The sequence below is a fragment of the Limanda limanda genome, chromosome 18 (assembly GCF_963576545.1).
Source record: "Limanda limanda chromosome 18, fLimLim1.1, whole genome shotgun sequence".
NCBI classification, from domain to species: domain Eukaryota; kingdom Metazoa; phylum Chordata; class Actinopteri; order Pleuronectiformes; family Pleuronectidae; genus Limanda; species Limanda limanda.
The window spans coordinates 3,704,458-3,718,863 of record NC_083653.1 but is presented as its reverse complement, the minus strand read 5'-3'; the positions used below and the strand labels follow the sequence as shown (position 1 = coordinate 3,718,863).

General features: G+C 41.7%; 1 protein-coding gene across 3 annotated transcripts in view; it reads left to right on the top strand.

Annotated features, from left to right (window-relative positions):
• LOC133024706 (exostosin-1) overlaps nucleotides 1-14,406 on the top strand; it is a 198,974-nt gene that overhangs the window by 173,939 nt on the left and 10,629 nt on the right. For all 3 annotated transcript variants that reach the window (XM_061091873.1, XM_061091874.1, XM_061091872.1), the window contains 5 exons: nucleotides 2,460-2,579; nucleotides 6,775-6,907; nucleotides 9,505-9,623; nucleotides 10,251-10,346; nucleotides 13,853-13,942. In XM_061091873.1, the coding sequence (XP_060947856.1) occupies nucleotides 2,460-2,579; nucleotides 6,775-6,907; nucleotides 9,505-9,623; nucleotides 10,251-10,346; nucleotides 13,853-13,942 (558 nt within the window). The remainder of the gene's footprint in view (nucleotides 1-2,459; nucleotides 2,580-6,774; nucleotides 6,908-9,504; nucleotides 9,624-10,250; nucleotides 10,347-13,852; nucleotides 13,943-14,406) is intronic.

Below are 14,406 nucleotides of genomic sequence, written 5' to 3'. Positions count from 1 at the left end.
TTTGTGTCTTCTGTCTTTTCCCGGATCGTTTCATCTGGTCCCTTAACGCCACTTGTAGCGTAACAGGAAATAAAACAGTGGAAGCACGGACACGAAGGATTGAATCAGGGAAGTGAAGTTGTCTTTCGTGTGGTTTCTCCAATTCCTCCCTGTTCTGATTTTGGAAGAAATGAGCTCAATACCAAATCGCTGCAGTTCTCAGATCCTGATCATTAGAAACACAATCCCACTTTTCTTATTGTTTTCTACCTGTTCTCCTACTCTATGTTCATGTCTCTTCCTCTAAACATCACCTCATCGTCTTTGTTCCCCGGACGCGACGGCAGCAGATGGCCACGATCTGACGTCTCCTCTTCAGAAAGTGCAGATGTTCTCGTTCGTCTCGTGCTGTGCTGAGACACCGGGAGCAGGGACGAGTGTGTGGAAAGAATAAATGTCAGAGTAGACTCAATCCAGCTCAGGTTGTGTTGCACTGTCACACAAACAACTGGGGAAAAAAGCCATTAAAAGCCATTTTAAAGAATAGATTCAGTTTTTTGATCGAATTGACGGCGTCTGCATCGTACAGTGAAATAACCAAGATGGACGTGTGTCTTGGTTGGTAAAGAGATTCTTGTTTCTTTGCCTCTTTGTCTCTGGTTGTCCTCGGCGACGCAGACTCACACATGCAGGGACTCGGTGTTCAGCTCCGAGCGCCCGCTGAGAGACTTGAATCTCATTACTTTCAATTACATCACCGGGAACTGCAATACCTGGCTGTTCAATATGGAGAGTTTCTATTCGGCCCCGTGGAGAGAAGACACACACAGACACACACAGACACACACACGCACCCTGCTGAGAAACATAAACACTATTAGAGTCAATGGAGAGGAAGAGAATTGAGCTGATTTAATTGGTGTTGTTTATATTCCACCTCAGAGAGCTGACGTCAGCCGCTGCACAACAAACCTGCTTCACGCTTTCTATTTGCTGTTTTCACACAACTGTCAAATTACCTTGTTTGTTTGTGAAAATTTAATAAAAATACACTGAAGTGTGGTTTGAAAATTGAGTTTGATAATTAATATACCAATTAGAACCAATGCTTTTATTTTATTATCCTTAGATTGGTGCATATTCAAGTGTCTTCTTTTGACCAGTCTGGCCACAAGACCTAAAATAAGTTGATAATTAAAAAAATGAAAATATCAAAGATCTGAGGATTTAAACATGTTTCTATGATAAATGAGTCAAATTATGACATTTTCTAAATGTGACCTTGACTTTTAGATATTTTATAGTAGATGATTTAATAAAAACACACTCCACTCTACAGCAGTGATTTTCAGCTCAGAGAAACTGAGAGAAAAAGAACGAGTATGAACTAGAGATTATCTTTATTCCTACGACATATTTGAGGTTAGAATGAAAATATGGACAGAAATAAAAATAAAAGAAGCTGATGTTCGTCGTTACAAACTCCAGGCGACATCAGGATGCATCAACAAACTGTTATTCCTGAACACCTCGACATCTGCTGCTGACGAGAGGGGAGGGGGGGGAGCCGTTAAGAGAGCGAGGTTGAAACTGATCGTTAAAGTTTAGGATGTCAGAGTAAACACAAAACTTAACAAAACCCATAAGCAAGAAGAACTTGACGGCTCAGTTAAACCAACGCAAAAGTGTCCGTGGTGCCTCCAGTTTATTTCCAAAGTTTGGACGAATTAAATATTCGGTTCCTGAGGCGAAGCAAGTTTCTGCGTGAACTTTAACCCGAGATATTCACTTCGCCTTTTGCATATTTTTTCACACATACGCAGAGAAATCAATGTTAAAGATTTCTGAAATTGGCGAATAACCTCCGATCTGGCAACATTACATAAAGTGATGATTAATTCCCACATTCCCTTCAAAACTTTACGAGTTATTTTATGGCCCATTCCACATCCCTTCATCAAGTTTTCTGTAAATACGTCGAGAGGTTTTTGTGTAATCCTGCTAACAAACAATCAATTTTGCACAATAGAAAGTTTAGGATAACAACCAGTTAAAAAGCTGATCTGGCTGTGGGAGCATGTCCCATAAAACCCTTTTGGAATCCACCACTCGAAGACATTCCTGGATGTTAACCAGTTATAAACCTTTCTTAAAGCCACTCGATAGAATCCAGCGTGAGGAGTGAAGAGAATGTGAAAGACGATGTGACAGAGTGAGATGTGGGAGTAAAGAAGTCTTGAAGGGGGGGGAAGAATCTCCTCTAATCTTCTCTGCATGTCCACAGAATTACCTCAGCTTCCTCCACCTGTCTGCCAGACACACACACACACACACACACACACACACACACACACACACACACACACACACACACACACACACACACACACACACACACTCTCATCCTCGCACTCAACATTGTTTAAAATCTAACTTAATCTCACTGTCATTTGCTCGTCCTCTCTCTCTTCTTCCTCCAGGTTCCCTCCATCACTCGCTCCGTGGGCCGTGACAGGATCCTGGCTCTCCGTCAGCAGACCCAGTTCCTCTGGGACGCCTACTTCTCCTCTGTAGCTAAAATCGTCTCAACCACTCTGGAGGTGAGCCTGCAAAACAGAAAAAAAAAGTCTTAATGGGATTTTTTGGGATTTAGTTTTGTCAGGAGAGTTTCATTTAATCAATCAAATCTCTTGTTCTGCACTGTACGCGGCCGCAGGCCCTGCTTCACCTCCCAGAGAGAAACTTTCACAGGAAATCGTGCTCCAGTTGTTGGTTTTATACTTTTTGACCTTTCTGAATCGAGTGCTTCTCGTCCTTTTTCCAGCGATGTTCTGTTTTGTTTTTATACATTTATACAACAACTCCTGACACCAGCCACAGAGCCGAGCTTCACTGAAGGAAGTGCAGCCTCAAGGACGCCCTCAAAATTGTGTTCTTGCTTTTTACAGAAGTGCATTTTTCAGTCTCAGTCAGCAGATAAGTTATAGATGTAGTCGCTAAACATTGTGAGAATGGATTTGTACTGTAACCTCCTATTTCCCTTTATGTCCTATTGTCTCAGCAGCAGAAAATAAATCCTAACAAGTTGCAAATAAATATAATCAGGAAATGAAATGTAAATGTCCAAAGTCTGAAGGTCAGATTGAAGACGATGAGACGAAGTTAACAGGTTTTCACTCCACACGCCCATGAAAATACAACACAGCACTAAATAATATGAATATCAGTGGTGGGAAGTAACGAAGTAGAAATACTTTGTTACTGTACTTAAGTAGATTTTTCACATATCTGTACTTTACTTGAGTACTTCTTTTCCTGACGACTTTTTACTTTTACTCGTTACATTTGAACAAAAATATCTGTACTTTCTACTTCTTACATTCTCAAACTGGCTCGTTACTTGAGCAGCGGAGGTTGGCGCAGCTCTCTCTCATCCAGGGTTAAACATTTGTAAAATCATACATTATATACATTATATTCATATTGTTGTTATAATTTTTCAGTCAGTTGAGATAAATCTTGAGGAGAAACATTTTGGGTTGTTTTGTGTCTGTATAGGCCTACTATAAAAAGCACTTTGCATTTTTAATTTTGGTACTTGTACTTTTACTTTGGATACTTTAGTACATTTCAACACCAGATACTTTTGATACTTAAGTACTTTTAATATGAGCTACTTTAAGACTTTTACTCAAGTCATTTTCTGACGGGTGACTTTTACTTTTACCGAAGTCACTTTCAGGTTAAGATATCTGTACTTTTACTCAAGTATGGCTTTCAAGTACTTTATACACCACTGATGAATATAAATAAACATTGTATAGTTGTCGTTTCAAATTTTGACGCCACAAAGCTTCAAGGCTCCGATCTGAAGCTGCTCGCTGTGATTAGCACAAATACGGTCTATTGTTATTAGGCACAAAGGTGGATGATAAAGCAGCATCGTTTCTATTATCGATTTCTACTTGTATCCTTATATCTATAAAAGGCAGTGGGCCTCACGACTGTGTAATATAATGCACCTTTAAACCAGGTCAGCGTTTGAATAGTCAACAAAGCTGCAGGAGAATATATCAAGTGACTATTATTATAAATTAGTGCAGCTTTACATTATTGTACTTTGTGTATTTCCTCAGGGAAAAGACAAAGAATGTTAATGTTCTGCTAATTGAAAAACTTTACTAATAATTCAACAGTTCTATCTCATCTTCTCAGAATATGAAATATAACCGATGCCCCTAATAAAATCAAGAAAAGAGGAATTGATGCACACAGCGATTTGAAATATGTTTTTTTATTATCGTGCACAGTCTGGAACCGTCTTGATTCGTGATCACAATGTGAGAGGCAGTGAAGGAGAAGTGTGAAGGAGGTCGTGGGGTCTGGCAGCCCTCGGGTTAGAGAGGCTGCACAATGTGTGTGTGTGGGTGTGTGTGGGTGTGTGTGTGTCTGTGTGTGTGTGTGTGTGTGCGCCCGCTCTGGGCACTAGAAAGCTACAGGTCGGCTCATTGAGTGACCTCCGCGGCTGAAGAGAAGAAAATGGCTTCTCTCGTTTGTTGTTGCTTCACTTCCTCGAAGCCTTGATTCAGTCCTCAGGGACGATCGCTCGCCGCTGCATCTCTGAGCGGAGACACAGGCGATGATAATCCTCTTCATCATCTGCAGCAGCATCCTCCTCATCATCGCTAATCATCAGAACAAGTACCATAATCTTTAATATTACACAAACATTGCGTCTACAACAAATACTGAAATCCCCATCAACCTACTCTTGACTTCAGGCCTGTTTATCTGGGATTATAATTATAAGGCTTTTCTTTCTGTAACTGTAAATTTGACCTGCAGTCTTTTTTTCTGATGAAATAACTGTGATTGTATATTTCTCAGTAACGACAATTAGTCAGAAACGTCCGTCTCAAGGTTGAATATTGTTTTCTAACTTCAGCTTTAAGCTAAAAAACCAGACAAAGTCAAGCCGTGGCAGCAGAACTCCGGAGTGAATTCGGAGAAGGATTCGTTAAACATGAAGGTTTTATACTTTTCGAAACTAAAGCAATCTGACTTATAGAGAATATTAACGGACTAATCCTCGGAAAAGCCTGATGACATTGTTTATTTTCACCTTCGAGTTCAGGTTAAACAAACATTTCTCCGACCGCAGCATTTCCTTTCCCTGAAGCCGCTGCACAAACGGCACCGGGGGGGGGGGGGGGATCAGCCGAGTGCCCGGTGCCAGCGGGTATGAAATTAGACTGAGGCCGTAAACAGCCCGGCCAGATGTGCCAGACACCCGGAGCCAGCACGCCACCGGGCTAAACGGGGGAAATGAGGCGTTGTTGATAACTGTGGTGTCAGGAGGTGTGTGGGTGGATCTTTGTGTGTCTGTGCTGGTGTGTGTGTATGTTTGTGTACATTTTTATTCTCAGTTTCTACGTTTACTTAACCCTTTGATACACAACATGGGTCAAAAGTGACCCGATGGAGTTTTAATTGTAAATATCTTTGCAATAAATGTATTTCATCATTCAGAATTCCAGTAATTCCTCAATTAACTTGTTTTTGATCATTACAAATTCTTATTTTTATTTGTCCTTATTTACTTTTTTAATAAAAAACACTTTTGTATCACTACCCCTCTAAGGCACAACATGGGTCAAAAATGACCCGCATTCATTTCACATGTTATTTCATGCATGGCTGTGCTTCTTTGCTATATCTTTTAAAATCTATTTATTTAATCATTTAATATTACAAAGTATTAATTAAAATATCTTGTTTTTGATTACCACAAATCATTATTTTCATTTTCTCTGTCTTAATTTTTGAACTAAAATGGTTTTTGTATTACTACATCAAGTTTACACACATGGGTCAAAAATGACCCATGTATGCAAGTGTGAGGAAAGTTGTCCACAGTAAACATGTTCCTAACTACAAACATTTACAAATCAAAGGTTCCTATCAAATTCACACTTGCATACATGGGTCATTTTTGACCCATGTGTGTAAACGTGATAAGGTAATACAAAAACTATTATAGTTCAAAAATTAAGACAGAGAAAATGAAATTAATGATTTGTGGTAATCAAAAACAAGATATTTTAATGAATACTTTGAAATATTAAATGATTAAATGAATAGATTTTAAAAGATATAGCAAAGAAGCACAGCCAAGCATGAAATAACATGTGAAATGAATATGGGTCATTTTTGACCCATGTTGTGCCTTAGAGGGGGTTTGCATAGCTTGTGGATCAAAGGGTTAAATGCAAAGAAAGTTGAATTGTTGAAAATGTCACTATACGATTGGGTTGGCAGCATAAAAAAAAAAAATAATGCAATAATGAAACACTCATATTCACACTCTGGTGCATATGCGTATCTATATGCTGACTGTTTTTAAAGCTTGAAAACACTTATGTTTCACAGAGTAAATAAAGCTGTCGCACCTTTGGAAAGTCTTCTGGGGACCGAAACCTGAAATCAGTGCTCGACCTGGTGACACGTGCAGAGAACAGGGAATAAATCAGAGCCAAAGAAATGAACAAAACTGAAGTGATGTTTGTGAACTTTCCCAACACACAGAGGGTGTCAGGCACCTTCCATCCCTTACAACACATATTGTGTATTTATGTTGCTCTGAAATCATTCAAACCATGACACAAAAAATACATATACGAACACAAATTGTGGGTAAAAATGACATTCAAATCCATTTATGTTGTTTGTCTGTTTTCTTGCTTGTGGCCCTTGTGTTTTGACTTTTTGTCTTTTCCTTATCTGCCTCTCATCCAGATCATCCAGGACCGCGTGGTCTCCCACGTGTCTAGAAACCAGTTGCTGTGGAATTCCCTCCCTGGTGGTCTCTATGCACTGCCCCAGTACTCAACAGACCCTGCCCAGTTCCCTTTTTACTATGCCATCCTGGGTGAGTACTGAAATGAAGACATGACGAGTTTGGCCACACGTTCATTTGGTTCTAGAAGAAACGTTTATTAAAGCATAGATGAAAAAACCCGGTTCTGCAGCTGAAAGAAAGAAACGGACGGTGCTGGAGTTTAATTTGTCTCCGATTTGGTTCCAGGGCATCGGGTCAGACTTTGACAAAACAGTGGAAGAAAGGAAAGAAAAGAAATGGCGTCAGGTTTGAGGCGTCAGGCCACGAATTCCCCCGTTTTCTCCTCATCTTTCTTTCCTGTCGTGTTGATTCACTGCTCTTGCCAGAGTCGATCAATATATGATGCCTTTCTCCTTATTTATGTTAATGTAGGTGACACCTGATATGCGGTATGAATGGTGATGGAGCAAACAGAAAACCGCAGGCAGGGAGTCAAGGGAAAGTGGCCTGGAGTGTGTAAATCTGTACGTGTGGGTGTGTAGATGAATGCATACTGACCAGAGTGATTCTCAGCAGATTGAGGCTGTAAATCAGATCAATGTTTGTCCTCCTCGGAGGGATTGTGGACTCAGGTGTCAGGAGATACTGCTGCTGCCCCCTGCTGCTCTCAGGGAATAAGTTGTTGTCGGTGCTGTGAGTCCGATGGTCTCACTCTGCTTCCTTCACATAACTTTAGATGGCAAAGCAACTTCAGCCTGGTAGCCCTGAAAAATAAGAAAAAGTTTGACAGACCGCCAGACATCGTGGCCTCAGGAGCTGGAGGAAAGCCCAGATCTGAGTTTTACTTCCCTTTGTAAAAAGTTGTACAGTTGAACTTTGGAGAAAGTGAATAAAATGAGAAGAATAGTTTATTATATACATGTTTACTGCCAAAACCCAGTAAAAAGATTTAGACATTAAGTTTTAGGTTTGCTCATTCGTCCGTCCCATTCTGAACACGACATCTCATGAACACCTCCAGGGAATTATCTTCACATTTGGTGCAGATGTTCATATGGACTCAGGAATGACCTGATTCGATTTTGGTGGTCAAAGGTCACAGTGACATCACAAAATACATTTTCCCTTCGTGATCATGTTGTCTTAAGAATGCCTCCTTTAATATTTGGCCCAAATGTTAATAGAATTATTGAAGATTAATTCTGGTTCGATAAAATCTGAATTTATTTGTTTTATTTAAAGATATTTGAAAAGGAGGAGGTAGTCTGAGTCTGTGTCTCTCTCCGTGGTCCTGAAACACTCGGCTTGTTTATCTCTTAGTTTGTGGTGCTGAAGAATTCCAACCAGTGTCTCTCTCCATGGTGCTGAAACATCTGACGCATTCCAACTCCCTCCACCTCCGTTTGTATCTGCTGAGATAAACCAACACAATTCAACACACGACGACCGCACACTGATACATTTATATCCACTGCTGCTTTCTTAAAGACTTCATGAGGAGGAATGTGACAAACCTGAATCCTTTAGAATATCTTTATGCTTCTTGAGCAATGAAAACTCCCTAAAATGTGTCAATGCAAAATTGGTGAAGGCAAATCCTCAAGAGTCACGGTGGCTCAGCCTTTTCCAAGAGAGCGCGGAGGAAACAGAAGGCCGGAGCTTATCCCTGTGACCCCACAAGGGCAGAGCTCGTGCTTCCATAAATACGCTGAGCCCACCTGAGATGTCTGGTCAGGGGGCCGGTGTCAGAGAGATGGATCGAGCAACACTAAAGAGCACTCTGGCTCCACTTATCCACGAGGATGCTTATTCCCCTATTCCCTTACCCGCCCCAACACATGGTGGGTGTGGGGGATGTTCCTGCATTCCTGTTTCTGAATAGAACCTGTGTGTCTGTGTGTTATTTCAATATCTGCCTTCATTTACTTTATTCTTCTCATAACGTGTTAATCACATTAGTCTCATACTGATTTATATTCACACAAAGCGTTTTCCTCACGTCAATCTGATTAAAATCAGTCTCTTAGTGAGCATGTGACTACACGTCTGCTCTTTACATTGAAAGCTACAAGGTGAACTATTCATTTACTATGGAATAGAAAACGTGTGCAAATATTCCAGCTGCAGGAGCCAACGCTCCATAATACAGATGCATTTCCTTGGCACAAGCTGCCTCAGGGGGAATCACTTCCCCGGCTCTATTTACTCATTGTACTCGCATGCTGGGGATCATTTATCCAAGGGAGTAATTTAAAGTTTGGTTCTGCTTCTCGACTTCTCGTTTTTATCCTGTTTGCTTCATTTGTTCTCCTCGGGTAAAAAAAATGCAAAGAATAAAAGTAACTAACAAGAGCCGGTTTGTTTGCGAGTTGCCTAAAAATGGAATAACTCATTAGGAGTTTCGAAATCAGCCCAGTTCAGCGTTCACTAAAAGAGACACTCGTGGGGGAAAGTGTTCACTCTTGTATTAGACATGTTTACTCATGTTCAGTCGTGTGAAGCGGGAGTGGAGACGCTGTCAGGAAGATGGATGACGGGTGCAGCGCGGAGCACTCGCTGTCCAGTTAACCGTGATGGAGCTTTATGGGGAAGTACATCTGCACAACTCTGTGTTAAAAAAAACTGAATACACTTCGGCCATGACAACTGTTTCCTGTGTGTGTCTGTGTGTGTGTGTGTGTGTGCAGGTAAGAGCCCCCAGCAGCAGTTCACAGCTGTGATCCACACTGTGACTCCTCTGCAGTCCCAGATCTCCCCCGTGGTGAAGCTCATCATCGCTGTAGCCAAGTCCAAGTTCTGTGCACAGGTGGGAAGCGTTTCCGTACTTCGCTGTGACCAGGTGCTTCGTGCAACACAGGAGACTCACACACAGCAGTGTCCACGGTGGTGGATCGTCATTGTGTAGTAAACTGTCTCATTATCGACTCTCTGCGAGTTCTTTAACCTCTAAAAGCAAGTTCTTAACAGTCAATGAGGTACTTTTACTTCAGTAGGGCTGAAGAAATGTTTCTGCTTCCTCCATCCTCCTCATTCTCACTTGTCCTGCTTCCCTTTTCTCTTATTTGTCTTTGCGGTATTAATATTTGAAGAGGACGTGCAGCCCCTCCTCTGATCTAAGAGGTTATTAGAGCCACTGCTGGGACGAAAAATAGATTTCAAGGGTAAAATTGATAATAAAATAATGAGAAAACAGTTGGAAGTTCAGGGATGAAAGTGCGACTGCGCTTTTCCATGAGGGAGATTTTGTTGGACTCACGTTTAATTGGTGGAACCTTGATATTTGATAAGACACGACAGACTTTTCACTTCCTCTGACATGTGTGTGTCTTCGTTCTTCAGCCAAATGTGTTTGAAGATCAGTAAAACCTCGGCAGGCCCGAGCGCTCTACACAAACTGAGATATTCTTCCTTCCCGTGCTTCTCTCTCCTGCAGATTGTGCTTTTGTGGAACTGTGACAAGCCTTTACCTCCTCGGAACAAGTGGCCCTCCACCAGCGTGCCTCTCACTGTCATCGAAGGGCAGACCAAGGTAAAGTGGCTGTTTGCATCCGTTATTGCTGTAGTTCGGATTGGCAGGAATTACAATATGGTGGGACATTGACCATGTAGAAGTCAGAGTACGTCTGCAACTAATTGGTTTCTGTCGTTTTGGTTGGATCTCTGAGACGGACTTGATACTCCACCGTCGTCCAAGTGCAAATGTCGCCAACCAGGTTTCTACGGATCGGAAATAGAACTCGTCCCTCACTGTGCTGGAATGAACCATCGCTGATTAAAAACACACACACGCTGAGTCCTCTCGTGAAAAACCTTGTGAACAAAGCAGCTGATGAAACATGAGGTTGATACAGACGTGTTGTTTCCTGTGGTAATTCACTTCTAATGGATGATATTTCCTCTTCGGACTGAGGCCTTGTGACTTCTGATCGTTTATTAGCGTCAAGCCGAGAGTGTGACTTTGTTGGTATTTCTCCGTTCACACACACACACACACACACACACACACACAAAAACTAAACACACACACATAAAATTTAAACTGTTTCATAAAAGGGAGGAAATAGTCTCATGTTTTTCATTTAACTCGTTTTCCCATCGATTTAAATAATTGAGTTTCAATCCTAAAAATACACTCGTTCACACATACTTCCACCCCCCCCTCTCTCTCTCTCTCTCTCTCTCTCTCTCTCTCTCTCTCTCTCTCTCTCCCTCTCTCTCTCTCTCTCTCTCGCTCTCTCACCCCCCCACCCCCCCACCCCTCATCAAGACCCTGTGTCATCTAATTGCCTCTGTTTGTTTTCATGTAAATGTTTCCCCCTTGAAACACAAACAACATTTCCACTGGCGACAATAAACAGCTTCTCTGAGGCAACGTGCACATGTGTGTATATATGTGTGTATATGTGTGTATGTTTGTGTGTGTATGTTTGTGTGTATGTGTGCGTCAGGTGCGCGTCAGCGTCTATGGTCGTATAATTAGTCATGTGGTGTCATGTGGTGTGTTGTCACGCAGCCCAGGCAGATGCTCTTCAGTGTGTTTGTTTAAGTGCTAGCCGTGTTTGTTGCCACGACGATAACACACAGGAAGTGAGTTGTTTGCCTCGATGGAGCAGTGACCTGCTGCTGGTTGTGAGTCTGCTCTGTAACGCTGAGTGGAGACCGGCCATCAGCAGGCCTCTACTTCACTTTGTTGGACTTCTCTCTCCTGAACAGCTGCAACTTCTGCAAAACATCATGATTTAATATATCAATATCCAACTAGTCCTCATCCACAAAGAAAAGGAGTTTATATTTCTGTCCCTGAATTAAAAAACAACTTGATGTAAGTTAAATATCTATTGTGTTCATTTTACCCTTATTTCCTCATTTGTGCTTTATTCAAACTGACGTGTTTAAACATACAAGGAATGCGAATCCAGTTTCCTGCCAAATAACTGTAAACATATAAATTATAACATATATATTATAAATAGGATTTTTCAGAAGGAAGAATCCGGCTCCTTGTTGCTCTAACCAAAGTCCTGCTTGCTAAGCGTTTATGACTCAGCCATCAATATTATAAGTAGTGATCCATGGACTCGCCCGGTGGTGTCGACTACATCTCACCTTCATCAATCACCTTTCAGTATTGGATGTCTGGCCCCCCCCCCCGCGCCCCGGATTTCATATTGATAAATTAATCTTCAGCATCGATCCGGACTCCTTAGCTATGCATTTAAATTATAGCAAAGGAGCATAAAAGTGAAGAGTTTAAAGGTCAAGTAGGAGCTGATGTTGAGAGTCTGATTGAGCAGAAGGTCGGGGGGGCTGACGTACAGCGGAATTATTGTCCTTTAAAATATCCTTTAGTCTGTTGTTCTGTTTTGTTTAATCGACTGGACTTCATCCCGTCTGTGTCAGTTTATCGTGCAGACGTGCAGAACAGATTTATTTAAGAATATTGTAAAGATCCCAGTTATATTCAGACTTTTTTTCATCTGACATCATCTCATTAATTATTTGTTTACACTTAAAGCTGCTGACTTACACACCGAATTAAATGTTTGAGAAGAAGCAGGTATCTGCCCATGTGATGTCTCTGCAGATACCCCGACTTTCAATTGACTCTTCAATGCAGAACCATGTGGGTTCATCTCAAGCCAGAGGGGGGGTCTCCCCTCGAAGTAGCAGGAGTCATGGCGGATAGAGAGAGAGAGAGAGAGAGAGAGAGAGAGAGAGAGAGAGAGAGAGAGAGAGAGAGAGAGAGAGAGAGAGAGAGAGAGAGAGAGAGAGAGAGAGAGAGAGAGAGAGAGAGGGAATGGGTGAGATAAGGTTCAGACCATTGAACTGCCACTGATCCCACTGGGATCTAATCTGTGTCTGGAGGCTGAGAAGCATTGACACCAGCCGGAGGGGGGAGGTCTGTGGGGGGGTCTGTGGGGGTCTGTGGGGGTGGGCTGTTACTCACACAGGTGCAGACAGACACAACGAGCTCAGCACATATGAGGGGTTTCTGCAGCCACTTGTACTTTAGGGGTGGTTTTCTAAAGAAACATGAGAAGCTGTGACTCCGAACATCGTCCTGACTGAACCAATCCTCTTCCTGTTGATTGAAACTCATTTTCTGTGAAGTCTTCTCACTTCAAGCAGCTCAATAAAAATCATCTGAGGAATTTAGGGGACGTGCGTTAAAATGTATTCGATGTTTTTTACGTTTAATCTCTTGATGAATTTGCGCTCAGCCTCCAGCGGCTCATTAAACTGGAGGGAGACACAAACGCTGCAGATATTTGTGCTGTTGCCTCTGAACATATTAATATTAATATGACCCATCGTGTTGTAAATTTAATCCCTTTTCTTCCAGATAGTGAATCCAAGTTAGATGTCAGTGCTGTGACACAGGGCTGCGTTTACATTACATGAAATGCTTATTAGAGGAGAGATGCACTGAGACTGAGGTCCTCTGCAGCGCCGCAGGTTCGATTCCGGCTTGTGGCTGCGCGTCTTCCCTCTCTCTCACTCTCTCTCTCTCTCTCTCTCTCTCTCTCTCTCTCTCTCTCTCTCTCTCTGGAATGACTCCATTGTTTCCCTGTTTCCCGATGTGTGTTTGAAACTTTGGCTGAACTCGGCCTCTGTTCAGCCAAGATCAGTCTTTTGTTGCTTTTCCACGAAAACAGTTAAATAATTCACACTTTAATCACAAATCAATATCATCAGCAGCCTCTTTAGGCTAATGGACCGGGCTCCGCTACACTTTCTGCCGGGCGGTGCATTGATAAAGACTCACACAAAACCCATTAAGTCTGCTCATTGACTGAATGACACACAGCAGGGGAGTGAATAAATACTTTTTGTTTACTTCTGTAACAACTCTACAACTTTAAAAATGCTTATTGAAGTAAAAATCTTCTTCGGCTGCTGGAACTGTTTCTAACTGAAGAATGTCAGATTGTGATTCTGTAATGAAACCCGAGCTACATTTAGTGAGTTACACTTGTATTGATAAGTCATTGGCAGTAATATAATGTGTCTGTGTCTCTGTCTCGTCCTCTCCAGACGATGAGCAGTCGATTCTTCCCTCACGACGTCATCGTCACGGATGCTGTCCTCAGCCTGGACGAAGACTCGGTCCTCTCAACCAATGAGGTGAGTCCCGGTGAGCCCCCCCGACTCAAACACCAACCGGAGAACTGAGGCTTTACTAACGAAACCAGGGCAGACGACCTCACGTCCAACGCTGGAGGCTGCAAAAAGGCCACAATTAAAATGTGGATTAGTATCTAAATAATTAAATTAATCACAAAACAACTAAAATTTCACATTTCTACATCCAAATATTGAGAAGAACACAATTAAATCTTACTGCATTCGATGATTTTACTTAAGTATAGTTTTTATTATTGTGATGGGTGGTGATGCTCAAATTTTTGTAAGTGTTTTTATTATTTTCTGACAGTTTTCCTGTTTTTTTATGTCATTTTTCATGTGTTCATACTTGTTTTCTATTTGTGAAGCACTTAGTTACTTCATTTTGACAGTTGTTTTATACATAGTTATTATTATAGAAAGTTAGACCGAGTTGTAAAGTATGACCAACACATATGTCAAAC